The 16,384-nt window shown below is 34.3% G+C and overlaps 1 protein-coding gene across 2 annotated transcripts in view; it reads left to right on the top strand.

Moving 5' to 3' along the window:
- The window catches only part of LOC150087906 (ecotropic viral integration site 5 ortholog-like), a 293,698-nt gene that overhangs the window by 112,139 nt on the left and 165,175 nt on the right, over window positions 1–16,384 (top strand). For both annotated transcript variants that reach the window (XM_090369261.1, XM_090369262.1), the window contains one exon: window positions 14,770–14,974. In XM_090369261.1, coding sequence (XP_090225387.1) covers window positions 14,770–14,974 — 205 coding nt within the window. The remainder of the gene's footprint in view (window positions 1–14,769; window positions 14,975–16,384) is intronic.

The raw sequence follows: 16,384 nt of genomic DNA, 5'->3' as shown, positions 1-16,384 counted from the left end.
CTTGTGACCTCATACTCGCATCCATTACTACGTTGCCCACACCTGCTAGTAGTCGCACCGTGAAATTTTTAAGAGGGTACTTCCGTACTCAGTGCCCTTTTCTCTTGAGTGTATGCCCCTGTCTTAAGTGGGATTTGTTTCGGTCTATTACAATTAACGACTCACTAAGGAATCCTTTACAAACGAGGGATATAACTTAAGCTGGGAGTGTCTGGAATAACTTTCAAATTCCAGTGTTTCCTAACACATGATATTTGAACTGAAAACAGACTGTTTACACTACAATTAACTCTCCCAATATTTAACAAGACTTTATTAATTATTATTGTAAGGATGGGTCCTTACAAAAGAACAAACCTTATCTGCAAAAAAAGGTGTGAAACTCCTAAAAACTCCCTCATTCTACCAAGTCCTTACTTTTTCTGATAGAATCCAAATGATGGGTTGTTTCAACCACTAATCATCTCATTTGCCCTTTATTTAATCTGTGATAACTTCACCTCAGAGATGGTACTTATGCATTTGTTTGCTCTGATGTTGCTTAATAAAGACTTCTTAATCTGGAATCTCCTCTTTTTGAACTCCTTTGCAAACTCTGTTGCTTTCTGTCAAATTCATCTTGTCTAATGCTGTGTCTGATTCCCCAACTCTATGAATCATGTAGAACCCTTTGACTTCCTTTCTTCAAAGCCTAACTTTTTTCTCTCTCTCTCTCTCTTTTTTTTTTTTTTCTTTCTAACAGGGAAATAAGTTTCCTTGGTGATTTTAACATTTTTGACTCCAGCTGGCTTGTTTCTAGTTGCGCAGATCCAGCTATTTGAGATGCAGAAGCAGGGCCATGCAAATGGAGTGCATTGGATGTGCTGCCCCAATCAAGGGGGCCATCAATGTCTTAACATAAATAAACAATGCCCTTAACTGATTTTGCATCCGGGTCCCCGAATACCTTTGCACGGTCCAGTGCAGAAGCTTTGCAATTACTAATGACTTTATACAACTTATTCATATATCTGGCAGAATAGTGAACAGTCCTAACCACACATCTAACGCTTTTGATCTTTTTCCACACCAAAAGGCCTTCGAAGTACATAATTAATTAATATCAGTGATCTCCTCTAAGTATCTTAGATTATAACTTGGTTATGGTCTCTTCTCCAATGTAGTCATGGCCATAGTCATTGAGCAGTACAAAGATATGAAATGGGATGATCTGTGTGATTTCTATTCCACTTTTTTTTTTGGCTGAATTACCATTTTAAACTGTCTCATTGTGGAATGAAATTCTGTATTCCTCATTCCACCCTAAAATATTATCCTTTATCTAAACCTTGGTTGCTCAGAGTAAAAATGAGCATGTCACACTTGGTTTGTATCCAATCTGTGTTCCATTTTCTATCTACACTAAAGCTTGCAACAGTTGTAAAGCAATTATTAATTAACCCAGACTTGATTTTGAACAGGATAAACAAATCTCCTCGAGACTTTTTCAAATGCAGAAAGCTCTCAACAACAAGGACCGGTTTGATATCATCTTAGACATATCAGCAGCATTAGACAACATCTCAGTAATTGCTCTTAAACAAATTCCATCACAGTAGTTCAACATAAAAGGCAATTTCCTAAATATTTTATATAGCATTTTAGAGAAAAGACACCTTGTAATCTCCTATGAAGATTTAAATATTCAATACATTTCTTAGGAAGTTTGGCAGGGAGAGTTTTTTTTTTTTTTTTTTTTTCTCTCTCTCTCTCTCTCTCCCTCTCTCCTCAACACTGTTTGCTGCAGCCCTTGAATCCATTTTTTGCCATCATATAAAGATAACTTTATAACATATATGAGGCGCATTATAGCCATAGTAGTTTATGCGCCATTAAACACCCATAACAACAACATAACATATATGAAATTCTCCATCAAATGTACAGATCAAAAACAAGTCAAGCAAATTAACCATCAAGTATTTATTAAAATGGATGAACTGGAGTATTACCTAGACTGCATGGGGTTACTCTTAAACCCAAGTAAATCTGCACACGTGACAATTACAAAGAAAACAGTAGGAACAGATAAGAGGATGATCATATGGCTAAGAGGATATGCCATCTCTCATCCCATTTTTGGCCTTAGCCTAAAATGGGGCAAGGGTTTAATCTTCACTCAACATCTTAATTTCATCAAAGCAAAAATCTGTGTGGTGCTGCAGGCTGCTAAACTGGAACTAATTGTCATCAGAAACCCGGGTCTAGTCAAAAAGTATACCTTAAAATGACATAAAGAAAATACAGTTGAACCAGTGAATATGGCAACTAAAATTTTTAATAGAATGGGAAGAACACATCTTAAAATGTGTTCTTCCCATCTTGCTATATGCCTCATGGATTTGGTCCTTTGCTCCACCTAGCAACCATTTTTCAGTATTGAATACTGTATTCACTCTTGAGATGGCCCAACAAGATCTCTAAACAGCCTTTTGCCATCCTGCAGTCCAACCTGAATATCTTGCCCTGGAGATGGACAATAACTACAAGAAATATACACACATTTGCTCTACTACTCAGGAATATTGGATGCTCCCAACATAGTCTTTTGAAATCTCATCATGGCTCCCACAGGAATATTGATACAAGAACTCTTCTCTGCAACAACTCCAATCTGGATAGTCTCAAATCATTTTTTCACAGCGAACACCTTAGAACTTTTTAATCAATTAAGATTAATCCAGAATTTTTGTAACAACAAAATCTACAGGTTTTCAAGGCTTCACCAGCTCAAGTAGCTCTAATGATTGTTTACTGGATAAAACAGCTGCCGAGGCAACCAGTTTGCCACACAATAACAACCAGTTATTGCATATTTGATATGAACTAAATTGAAATTTTAAGATTTTGGAAGTCTTGACAAATATGTAAATGTGATGTTTAAATAATTTTGAATGTAATAATAAAGACTTTGTATGTAACCTTTCAAGGTGAATGTTCCACTGTCTATGTAACCTTATGCTCACGGAGGCCTGCTTCACACTCAAGTATGACACACATCCTTCTAGCCAATAGCTGTTCCAGGGATGCCTCTTCAAGGAAAAATAAATTGATAATAATAAAACAGAAAATTTGCTTCTTGTCCTGCATTAATCAAGGATTCTGGTCAAAAGTTATTGTCCACAATTTCTGTCCATCTATACTTTCACTTCTGTTACAACCTGATGGTTCTGTTGTCATCAGCTAAAGATAAATCTGATTAATTATCATCCTACTTCTAAGTCTTCTGACAGAAGGATATTAGAAGAATTCTGAACAGTCTTGATGCCAAGAAAACTCCTGGTTCCAATGGAATTTCTCCATTTGTTTTCAAAACCTGTGCTCCTGTTTTAATTTTTTTTTTTATTCCATTAGTACGTTTGTCCTGCATTGAGGAAGGCAATGGTTATATTTCTTTCTAAAAAAAAAATATGCTTTAAAAGTGCTTTTGTTGCAGTGTGGAGGTCTGCACAACAATTTTATGAATCTCTGTGTCAAATATGGTGGGGGTGGGAATCAATTCCTTTAGCTGGTAGATACATTTTATTTATATATATATATATATATATAATAATAAAGTAATAGAAAAGATGTAGGAAAGCAGAAAGAGATAAGACAGAGTTATAATAGAATAAGTTATGGCTCAGGGACACTGCTATCGCAAAAAGTACCCTACAGCCATAATGTCTATAAGATAAATGAACAAATTTATTTAGTGCAGAATATAATATATGATAAAAGGTAGAAGCAAAGAAAGTACAGTGTACCCTGGTAGCGAAAGGCTGTGTGAACGAAGTAGGGGGGGGGGGGTAAAGAATTCAGTAAGGCTAATAATTGAAAGAATATGTACCAAGTGAAAATTTGAACAAACGACCAAGGAGGAAATACATTGCCAAGTCTTCCATAATGTATTTCCTCCTTGGTCGTTTGTTCAAATTTTCACTTGGTACATATTCTTTCAATTATTAGCCTTACTGAATTCTTTACCCCCCCCCCCCCCCTACTTCGTTCACACAGCCTTTCGCTACCAGGGTACACTGTACTTTCTTTGCTTCTACCTTTTATCATATATTATATTCTGCACTAAATAAATTTGTTCATTTATCTTATATATATATATATATATATATATATATATATATAAAAATGTATATTATATACATGATTATATACAAAATGATTGATCATTACTGATCAGTCAATTTGTTTGTTTGAATTTGTAGGACTGAATTTCAGTGACTGTCCTTATTAGTCATTCTGGTGCAGATGTAAATTTTTCAAAATTTTGCTTTTAATTTAAAATTTTTAAATTTGAAACATTTCAAAAATTAATGTTTTATTCTGCAGAAGATAATGATATATAGGATAGTCTTAGGTAAATGGCAGACATTAAAATTTTTTTCTGTAGTTTACCCTTTGCTGACTTGCATAACTAATAAATAATGATGATATATATTTGATAGTTATTTCATTTTTAATAACATAAATCCTGCAACAGACAACTTTTAAAGAATACGTGTGATTTTCACTTTTAATGTCTTGTAATTAACAACATAAAAATGAAGTGTTTTCATGTGTTATTAAAACTAGGCAGTACACTGCTTTATTTACTGGCTACCATAGCAAAAAAAGTCTTATTTTCATAGCTTAGTGGTGCTCTGTACTGAAACACAGAACTGATCAAAAATGCATTGGATAGATAGATAACTAGAGTTACATTAATGCTATCCGTAAATGAAAGGTCAGTGCCACTGGTTTTATTGTCATACATGGCATGATACCTTCACAAGAATATTTTGTGAGGAGAAGAAAATATCATGGTATTCTCCTCAAGAGAAGAGAATACCACAGTGTCATGTGGTCAGTTTGTATGGATAAGCATCTGCTGTGAGGCATTAAAGTATTAGTACAGTAAACCCTCGATTTAACGGACCCAGATATAATCGATTTTGGATTTAACAGACCTGACAAATAATAATTATCTATTTCCATTATTGTTTTGATAATTACCTACTTTTATTTTTATAATCAAATTCAGGAAATTTGTTTTTTATTCTTTCTGAAAACATGTTCAAATAGCTGTTTTCTCAGATTACAAATAACAAATAAGAGCAGGTGGTGACTTGCAAGTTGAACATGACTCGGGACACTAAACTGCAGTCTACTGACTTGCTTTGTTTCGTTCTCAGTCTGCCTCAAGCTATCGTACGGTCAGGTTGTATACAGAGTGTTTCTGTGATTTCTGAATTGACTTTATTTATTAAATAATTTTGCTATCCTTACAGTTTAAAATGGCATCAAGTGATAGAGGAGTTGAAAGAAAGCGTATGAACTTAAATGTGGCACAGAAATTAGAACAAGGCATCTCAGTAGTATGTTTGTGAAATTTACAATGTAAAAAAAAACAATGTTTTTGATATCCGTAAATTAAAGTCCAAATTGTAACATTTTTCTTTAAAATACAGTGTTGATAGCTCTTTTTTTAAGAACAATAAAAAATGCCCCCAGTTACATTTGATTTAACGGACTTTGTCATTAACAAACACCCCTTCTCCCCATTAGTCCGTTAAATCAGGGGTTTACCACACACACACACACACACACACACACACACACACACACACACACACACACACACACACACACACACACACACACACACACCCCTACCTAATCAGAACTTTAAAAAGAGTCATTTCCTTTGTGGGTTATTTCCATTAAGAGATAACCACCTATGTGTTTCCCTCTTTCTGTTGATACTCAGGCAGGCAACTTATGATAGTTTACTAAAAGAAAACTTTTTGTAATATTGTTAAAATTTCACCCTCATTCATTTTATTGCTCATCTTTGAGCCTTATAGACCTCAAATCCTTCCTAAGGTTCCTTAGGAAGTGCAACATTCGAAATCTTTCTTTGTAGGTGTCAATCTCAGCAGCTGTATCTTTGAATCCTTTTGACAAGCTTAATGTTGATGCCATGTTCAAGTGTGGCTTCCACATGTGGAAATGGTACCATATATAGTGGAATTATAACCTCAGTATCTCTTCATTTCATAAAATATTTTGTCTCTGTATTGTGAATATTAGATCATTTTCTTCTACCATTTTTAATTCCACCACTCCAAGTGTAAAATCTTGCATTTTTTCAGTATTAAAATATATTTTCGCTTATCTGACCATCCTCAAAGCCGCAGTCTTCCTAAGGAACTTATGATGACTTGTCAATAACCACTCTCCCAGTCTTCACATCATCAGGAAATTTAGACATCATGCCATGTATCTCTTCAGCATTGTCATTTAAGAAAATCAGAAACAGGAGAGGTTCAACCAATAATTCCTGAGAAGCCCCACTTATAACCATAGCCTATTCTAAAGAGTAATTGTTAATTACATCCTTTTGCTTTCTGTCATTTAGCCATTTTGTAATCCATCTAAGGATTTTACCTGTGATCCAAATATTTCTTTCTTACATAGCACTTTGTCATCACACTTCCCCATTCATTTCACAATTATACATCATGATTCCAATCTCGACATCCATTTCCACTTACAGTGTGTCAGGCCCCTTACTTTTTCTGAAAGCCTCCCAATTATCAGTTACCTCAACCACTGCTCATCTCGGTTATCCTAATTATTCACACTGATTCCTTTTGCTCCAAAGGTGGTTCTATTCATATGTCTGCTTTGAAACTCCCTGTCAAAGACATAGTAGTTTCAGAATCTTCTCTTTTTGATCTTCTTTGGTGTAAAATATCTCTACTCCATTCTGTCAAATTCATTGTTACCGCTATTGTTTTTCCCAACTCAACTAATTACTTGAAACACTTGGACTTCTTTTCTTTGAAACTCAACTTTCACCAGTCCAACTTTCCTAGCATTTAAGTAATTTTCCTTGCCAATTTTAATGTTCCCAACTCCAGCTAGCTTCGGTTTTCTAGTCACACAGATTCAGCTGGTCTAGATGAACATCCTTTACAAAGTCCTTTCACTCTGTCTCGTAGATGTTCTGCCTTTGCTACATGCCTTTTCTGTAGATGCTGCTGTTGTTGTTGTTTTGGTTTTTAGGAGCATTTGCAACTAAGGCCATATTGCTCCGGGAATATGCGGTGGTCATTCCCTGACCTTTCCGCATCCTCCGTATTTGGTGGTGACGGGCTCGAACCTCGGTCTAATCAAGAAGATCTGTAGATGCCTTAATGGGCATGGTTATTCTGCATTGACTTCTATAATTCCCACTCTCTTCCAAATCAGCTTGAGCTTGTGCCACAACCAGCCAACATCCATTCACTATCCAACTGAAAACTCACAGAAACAACTTTTCTTCCTCATTTATCCCTTCAACTTCCACTTTCTAGAACAACCTCCTTCACATGTATTTCCTGAAAATTGCAATCTGCATAAATTCAACTCTAATGTTAAAAAATATCCTCTGTCTTCTCAGCATTCAACCTAGGCATGGTACTAAGTATTATAGGTTCTTAATACCTTACATGTTTGGGTTTTTCATTAAAAAAAAAAAAAAAAAACTTGTGACACCAAACCAAATGCTTTGCTGAAGTTAAAATAAATAATTTCCTGCATTCAGCTCAGGAGTAACACTGTGATAATAGTTTAAAGGGTTAGTGTTAATTATTATGTTCTTCATACTTAATGGATCTAGTGCAAGTATTATAAAAAAATAGTTTTCAACATCAGATATTTATTTTTATTTTTTTGTATTAATTATCATGTATTAAATAATTTTTGTTAATGGTACTGCATTTTTAACAATCAGGTTGACCAAACCAGTGTATTTTTCCAGTATTTTTGTATTGCTAATAAAATATAAATATTATATTAGTAATATTGCTTCTGTAAATTTCCTTTTTCAGTACCTTTTTTGTAAAAATTTGATTTCTTATATCTAGTCGATAGTTATCCTTTTTTATTTAAACCTGCAGAACAGAAACAATACTTTGTTTTTAGTTTATTTAACCATTTTAAAGCTATGTCAATCATGTCACCAAATAGATACTTAGTTTTCAGCCATTTTTATCAACAGAATTGGATCTCTCTGGATAAGATTAAAAATTTGCAGCTATAACTTATTGCACCCCAATATTGTTGATCCTTTGTGTACACTTTCTGGTTGATCCATTTTCTTCCTGAAATGCAGTTTTCAAATGAATATGTTATGTACAATGTGTCCCAATCAATTCTTTATACCGAATAAATCACTTTTGAGGTTTTACTAGCAAAATTCTTGTATATCATTGATGAGACTCTCAGTTAACTTAGTAACTTGTCTGCACTTCTAAGAGAAATTCCTGTCAAATTGTATTGCCACTGATTTAAGAATGAAGGTAAAAGGTGAAGCCAGATAATGTGAAAGAAGGAGAAGATATAGCAACAGAGTTTCAAGAGAAAAAAATATATCGAAGCTGGAAGTGAAGAATAAGAAGAATTAAAAAAAAAAAAAAAAAAAAAGCAGGAAGTTAAATTACACAAAGGCAGAAGTTGATTTGATACTCTTATTTAATTTTCTGTCTTATGAGGATGTTGAAAAAGATTGGGAACTGTAAGAGAAATGGACATTGATATCATGTTTGTGGCCTAATACCATCAAAATTGACATTTATTTTGCTAATTATAAATAAATTTGTTTTTATGAAATATAACTTAGAAATATTTACTTAGTTATATTCTGTAATTCAAACTTCTCACTAATTTGGATCCCCCCCTTCTCCTCTTCCATTATTCTGAATTACTGAGGATTTATTGTAATTAAACCCTTTCATGAGCGAGTTCACCACATGTGGGTGTGTCTTCATAGTGAGTTTTTGATAGCTGTGGGCTCCTTGGAAGTGAGTTATTTCATGAAGTTTTGTGAAAATGAAAGCTTTGTACATAAATGCCTTTAAATATTAATTTATTCTTATTTTAATTTGATTGCTCAGTATTAGAATAAAATTATTAAAAATCAAAACTTTTTTTTTTTTTTTTTTTGAAGCAGCAATCCTCTAATATACACTTACAAGGTGTCAAAACAAGTTTGGGGGCTGACTTTGCATCTGAAACTGCATCTTAGTGACTTGTGACATGTTTGATGCACATTTAGACATAGTAATGCATGAATCACCTGTTTATCTTGCAGTTAGTCTAAAATTATTACCCATTGAATAGAATGTATTTTATGTGTTTTTTTTTTTTTTTTTTTTAAATGATTTTACTAAGTATTGAATTTCAAATGAACTGCAAAAATTCAAGTTAGACATCGTCGTGTTATCAGAAAAAAAGAAACAGGGATGTGGAGAGGAAATAATGGGAGAATACTACCATTTTTGGAGTGGAGTTGATAAGAGTGAAAGAGCAAGAGCAGGAGTTTCTATTTCTGTTAAAAAGAAATTGAGACACAACATCAAAAACTGGCAATTTATTAATGAAAGAATGATCTCATTGGAACTGAAAATGTACGGGAGAGAAATATGTATTTTGGGAATATATGTCCCGACTAATGACACCGCCGATACCTTGAAGGATGAATTTTGGGAGGATTTGAGAGAACTAATAGAAAAAATTCCTAAGAACAAAGAGATATTTCTAATGGGAGATTTCAATGCAAGAGTAGGAACTGAACAAAATAGCAAAGTTATTGGAAGATTTGGAGAGAAAGAGAGCAATGACAACGGAGATAGACTATGCAATCTTTGTGAACAGTTCGACTTGAGAATAAACAACACATTTTTCCAACACAAGGATATCCATAAATATACTTGGTCACAGGAGACAAGACAAATTAGATCAGTTATAGATTACATTATTTCAAAACATTCAGGAATTGACAGAAGTCAGAGTTTATAGAGGAGCTGAATGTGGATCTGACCATTTTCTTGTTAAAACAACAGTGAGGTGGAACTGGATTAATAAAATATGTTTGGACAACCAACAATGCAGGGAAGGAGAAATGCTACAAGTGGATCAATTTAACATTGACCTACTCCAGGACGACAGTATTAGAAACAACTTCACCCAGAGACTGGATACTGCAATTAACATAGAGATAAAGGGTAATACTGAAGAAATCTACGAATATTTAAAAAATACTGTTAAAAAAATAGCTCATGAAATCCTAGGCAAAAAGAAGAGCCAAGGACCAAAAAAAGACCTGGATTACAGAGAAAGTAAGAGCTGCTGTAGAGGAAAAGAAACTTGCATGTCAGAAATGGCTGGGTGATAGGAATGATGCATATAGGCACATTTATGTTGAAAAAAAGAAAATAGCCAATCGGTTGGTAGTAGAAGCGAAAAATGAAGAATGGGAAAGGAAATGTGCAACTATTAATAGCAAATTAGGTTTCAAGCAATCAATGGAATCATGGAAGGTCCTTAAAGACTTGAGAAAACAGAATAAACACAATGCTGGTTTGCAATTAATACCTTTGAAAGACTGGACGGAGTACTACGAAGGACTTTTAAAAGAAGACCGGGAAGAGTTCAAGACTATGGAGGATTTTGGTGTAGAAGACTCGGGCTTAAAAGTTTCTGTTAGGAAAGTGGAACTCCTGCTGAAGGAAGGAATGGCAAATCACCTGGACCTGGAGGAGTTTACATGGAACTTCTGAAATATGGAGGAAGAGGAGTGGCTGTTCTGATACAAACACTGTTAAATAGTATACCGAGAGGAGAAGAAATACCGAAAGAAATGATAACAGGATATATTACATCAATTTATAAGAAGGGCGATTGGAAAAGCTGTTCAAATTACAGAGGAATATGTGTCCTGAACCCGCTGTTAAAGATCCTTGGAAAATGGATCAGGAACCATTTGGAAGCCCGAATCGAGGTATCAGAAGAACAAAGCGGTTTTTCAGCTGGGAGGTCATGTATACATCATATCTCAACAGTACAACAGATCCTTGAAAAATGCCAATCAAAAGGAAAAAAAAATCTTTATGATTTTCATTGACCTTGAAAAGGCATATGACAGTGTTTCAAGAAAACTCTTATGGGAAGCACTGAAAGAGGCAAATATTGGACAACTGATTAACATTATTAAGGCAATTTACAGGAATAATAGATGCAGAATTAAAGTGGGATCAGCTTTGTCACCTGAATTCCACACTTCAAAAGGCTTATTACAAGGTTGTTGCATGTCACCAACACTTTTCAAAATTTATATCGACATCTGCCTAAATCCTGGTCAAAAAAATGTAATAAAATGGGATTGCCGATTAATAAGAACACCTATATTCACAATTTACTTTTTGCAGACGATCAGGTGGTGATAGCACAAGATTTAGAAGATGCAAAGTATGCATGTTGTCAATTGTTTGAGGAATATAAACAATGGGGTCTAAAAATCAATTTTAGCAAGACTAAAATGTTGTCGTCAGGGCCAGGACACGTTCCTAAATATTGCAGGTTTTAAAATCAAACAAGTCGATAAATTCAAATATTTGGGATCAATCTTACAAAGTGATGGATCATCCCAAGCAGAGATCAGTAAAAGAATTACAGATGGCAGAAAGGCTATCGGCATGTTAAGCTCTGTTCTGTGAAGCAAAAATATCCTACATAAAACAAAGAAACTTATATTTCAAATGATTCAAAGTCTTCTATTGTATAGAGTGGAAATCTGGACATTGAATAGGCGAGCGGAAAACAAATTGCTCTCCACAGAAATGGATTTTTGGAGATGCTCAGCAGGAACTTCTAGAAGAGACAGAAAATGGAATGAAGACGTAAGGGAAAAAATGGAAGTGAAAAAGACTATTATTGACACCGTCAGAGAAAAGCATCTAACATGGTATGGACATGTAAAACGGATGCAAGAAAACAGATATCCGAAGGCTATCCTGGAATGGATACCTCCTGGAAGAAGGAGAAGAGGAAGACCTAGGAGGACATGGATGGATGGAGTACATGACAGCCCGAGGCTTAACCGACCAAGACACCTTGAACTGCACTTTATGGCGGGAAAAAATTCCTAACAAGAAATAACTTGTAGGCTGAGGAAACCCATTGTAAATGGAAACACTCCTCTTGAAGAAGTGAATTTGTGCCAAATTTTGTTTCAAATTAGGTAAAATTGTAACAGAAACTGATGAAATATTAAAAACACCTTTCGGAGAAGATGCTAGGCATAATTTGACAACTTTTCAGTGGGTTGCAAAGTTTAAAGAGAGCTGCTTGTCTGTCAAAGATGGTCCTCACTCTGGCCTTTTAACTTCAAAAACCAGTGATTGAGTTGCTTGTGTTTGTGACCTAATGTGATCAGGAGTCATCGATATTTAACTAGCAGCAAAGTTCCTAGTGAAATTGGTATTTCTTGTGGGACATGTCAGTCAATTTTAACACAAGATTTGGGAACATGGTGTGTTTCACACAAGTTTGTGCCTCACATCCTTACTAATGAACAGAGAGCAGCAAGTTCTCACATGTCAGGATCTCTGTCTATGTGCTGCTGCTAACCCACACATTGTTTCTTCCATTATTATTGGTGATGAATTGTGAGTATGGTTATGATACAGAAACCAAGGCTCAGTCCTTTCCATAGACAATTTACTAGATCCGTTTTCCTATTTGTGCTTTTTCTTATGATACAGAAACCAAGGCTCAGTCCTTTCCATAGACAATTTACTAGATCCTTTTTCCTATTTGTGCTTTTTCAATGCTCAAAATGCAAGATAATCATAATGAAATGTGAAGATCATGCTTATTGTATTTTATGACTCCCACGTAGTCAAACAGTGAACCAGGAACTACTGCAAAATTGACAATTGCACAATGATGTTTGGAGAAAACGGTCATAAATGTCCCTACATGTTCAATGCTTTCCATTTAAGAATTTTTTTTTTTTTTTTAAGCACTCATCACTGTGGTCCATCATTAGGAATTAGTGTAAACATAGACTACTTCAAATGAGATCAATCTGAATAGCTGGTATTGTTTCCTCAAATATTAGTTCAAACCTCAGACTTTATGCATTACTCAATTCAATTTCATCAGCTAACTTCTGAGTCAGAATTCCAGGGAATTTCTCTAATTTCAGCTTTTGTAAGTTATTTTTGAAGAACAGTGGCCAAGAGGTATGATTCCCTCAGATTTTCAAACACTTATTTTTATTCTGCCATTAAAACCATGTCTAATGTTGGATGGAAACATAGATAAGTGATGGCAGCATCTATTCTACCAATTTATTAACAATTCATATTCATACATGAAATGATACATTATTTTAAATATGCTTAAATTGACCCTGAAAAGAAAACAGGACTATGTACACACTCAAGAAAAGGTTAAGCTGGTTACTGCAACCCACTTGCAGGACCTTGCATTTTACTAATGGGCAATGTGCTAACTTTCAATTTTCAGACAATCTGAAATAATTTACTATCCAGAAAATAATCACCTGGCCATTTATTGCTCATATTATTAACTCCCCTCCCACTGCTGCAAACTCATATGTCTGAATTATTACTGCAGTCTTGTCTAGATGATCCTGCAATGCTTCTTTAACCAATGACTCCATTATTTTCCTTGAACAGAAGTTAAACTAACAGGTCTGTAATTACTATTGTCACCCTTTGATTTCCCCCTTTGTGAATTGGAGATACATTTGCACATCTCCAGTCCATGTAGATCTCCCCTGAGTCCAAGGATGCTCTCATAATTATGGCTAAGGATTTTCTTACTTCCTTTGCTGCCTACTTTAATATAACTGGATAGATCCCATCCACCTCTGGTGTCTTTCTTATGTTTAACTTTCACAATTTCTCCTCCACTTTGCTCTCAGTTATTACAAAATCATTTAGCTCCCTTTTAGAGTTTTTAATAAGCTTCTGTCCCCCACTTCCCTGCAGAATTCCTTATGCATAAATGTAGATGCAAAATACTCATTCAGTTTGTCAGCTATCTGAACAGGATTATCAACAGTCAAATCAATATCAAGTGGATCAACCTGATTCATCCCTTCCTTCTGGAGTTTATATAAGTAAAGAAATCGTTGCTGTTTTTTTTTTGTTTTTTTTTGCATACATTGCCAAAGAAACATACTTCAACAATAAACTGTACTGTGGGAATCCAAACCTAAAAGAATGGAAATAGCAAAGTAAATGAAATTAATGTGAAAGAAATATAATAATAATGCCCATCATGGCTAAAATTCAAAATATGAATTTTTACAGCTACAGAGAAGATTGGATTAGAACCATCTCAGTAAGCCATATAGAAAAAGGATGAAAATGGAAAAAATGTTGGCCGTGAATTCTATCCTCTTCAGAAGGAAACAGAACTGACAATAAGACAGATAAATTAAAATTAATAATGTAAATATTCATGCTACAATTCATTTAAATTTCTTTAGAAAAATTACAAAAGCAGCATTTCATAAACCAGTCAACCAAGCAAAATGCAAATGACAGTACTCATTACTTGTGCTATTTTGTTATGGTTTCCATATTTTTCTGCACATTTTCCATATATTTTAATTTATTCACATTTTATATATAATGTATATATATGTTACATTGACTTATTACGGTAAACTTAACCTAATATAATTTTTATAGTCTTCAGTATGAACACAATACACACACGTGCATTTTATAATATATTTATATATATTATCAATTTTGTTAAGACTTGTCAAGGATTTTGTTAGTGATTTTTTTTTTTTTTTTTTTTTTTTTTTAATTACTGTACCAGTACAGTGCTCTGATTGGTACATAAAGTGCAAAAAGGCTTGGTATTGAACAAAAAAATTTGTTTTAGGTTACTGGAAGCTGATGCCAAGTCGCTCAACTCTCTCACTTCTGGCCATTCTCGAAAGTCATCATGCACAAGTTTAGTGTCTGTGACTTCTGGCACTAGCCAACACAGTGCAGTAGATGAAGATGGAGAAGATGTTTGGCAGCTTTGGGGCTATATAGTTAATGACTGGGAGACATACACAAAAAAGAAGAACCCATTTGTTAAAGTATGTATGTGTGTACTGTAGTCTTCTCTCTCTCTCTCTCTCTCTCTCTCTCTCTCTCTCTCTCTCTCTCTCTCTCTTTAAATTAGAGAAAGCTTTGAAAGTATATATTTAATATATATATATATATATATATATATATATATATTGATACAAAAAAAAATAGTGTTAAGGATTTGTGATTACTGCTTTCATTAATGATATTTAAGAGAGTGACTAAAGAAATGAACAAAGTATATTAAAAATGGAAAAAATAACTGAAGTCAATTTCAAGGTAGTTAACTTGATATTTTAGTTATGCCATGGATGTGTACATTAAGGATTTAATTTCTTGAGAAAAAGACATAAGACGATTGACTGATTCTAATAAGAGATTAAACAACTCTACTCCATATAAATTTTAAAGGCAAACAATGATAGAGTTTATTGAAACAAGCTGGGAAGAAAACTTTATGGAAAACATTCTGATAACCCAACCATTTTGAGACCAGTTTTGATCACATTTTGAAATCTTTGTGGATATTGTTTTCAGGTCTCAAGTATGAACCAACAGCCATTATCAGCATTCATGAATCAGTTCTGCAATACCATGTCAATGCTGATATAACAGGTAATTGGCTCTGTAATGAATTCCACAAGGATTTCAAAACATTGTCAAAATTGGCCTCTAAATTGTGGGGTTATTGGAATTGGAGCTTGTCTCATTAAACTTGATAATTTTTTGCCTTTTAAATATAGGTGCACTGCAGTGTTGTTTAATTTCTTATCATAATTACATTAAGGATTCTTTATTTCAATGAAAATAAATAGTTTCTGTGTCTTTTAGTGTTAGTATTACAAAAGATGTAAGGAAGCAAGATTATACAGCTTCAGCCGGAGGGGGGGGGGGAAACTTCCCAAATCGCCTGTCCAGCTTCTGTAATTATTTTTCTAGTCTTAAAAATTATTCAAACTGCTCACTTCCATAACACCATACGGAAGTCTCTTCCACCAATCAACTACCTGCTGGCTGAAAGAAGATTTTTTTGAAAATCTGTCTTGCAACCATCCTTCCTTAATTTAAATTTTTGTCGCCTCATTTGTGTTGTTTAAGCAAGAGGAAGGATACTATCAGCATTTAGCGTGTACAATCCATTCAGAGCCTTAAACATCTCAATTAGATCTCCACACAGGGGCATAGTTTTTAGATGTTTCAATTTGCAGAATTGAAGCCTTTCTTGGTAAGAGTACCCTTTTGTACCCCTCATTAATCTTGTCCTTCTCTGTACCTGTTCCAACAGATCAACATCCTTCCTAGAATGAGGCTTCTAGACCTGTATGTGGTACTCAAGATATGGCCTAACCATTGCCTTATACAATGGGAAAATCACCTTCTCCTTCCTACAGAATTCCTATATATCATTAACAAAACCC

Source organism: Mastigoproctus giganteus, chromosome 3 (assembly GCF_048544385.1).
Source record: "Mastigoproctus giganteus isolate SK-2022 chromosome 3, ASM4854438v1, whole genome shotgun sequence".
In the NCBI taxonomy this organism is placed as follows: Eukaryota; Metazoa; Arthropoda; class Arachnida; order Uropygi; family Thelyphonidae; genus Mastigoproctus; species Mastigoproctus giganteus.
The sequence above is the reverse complement of the archived record's forward strand: the minus strand, read 5'-3'. Positions and strand labels throughout refer to the sequence as shown.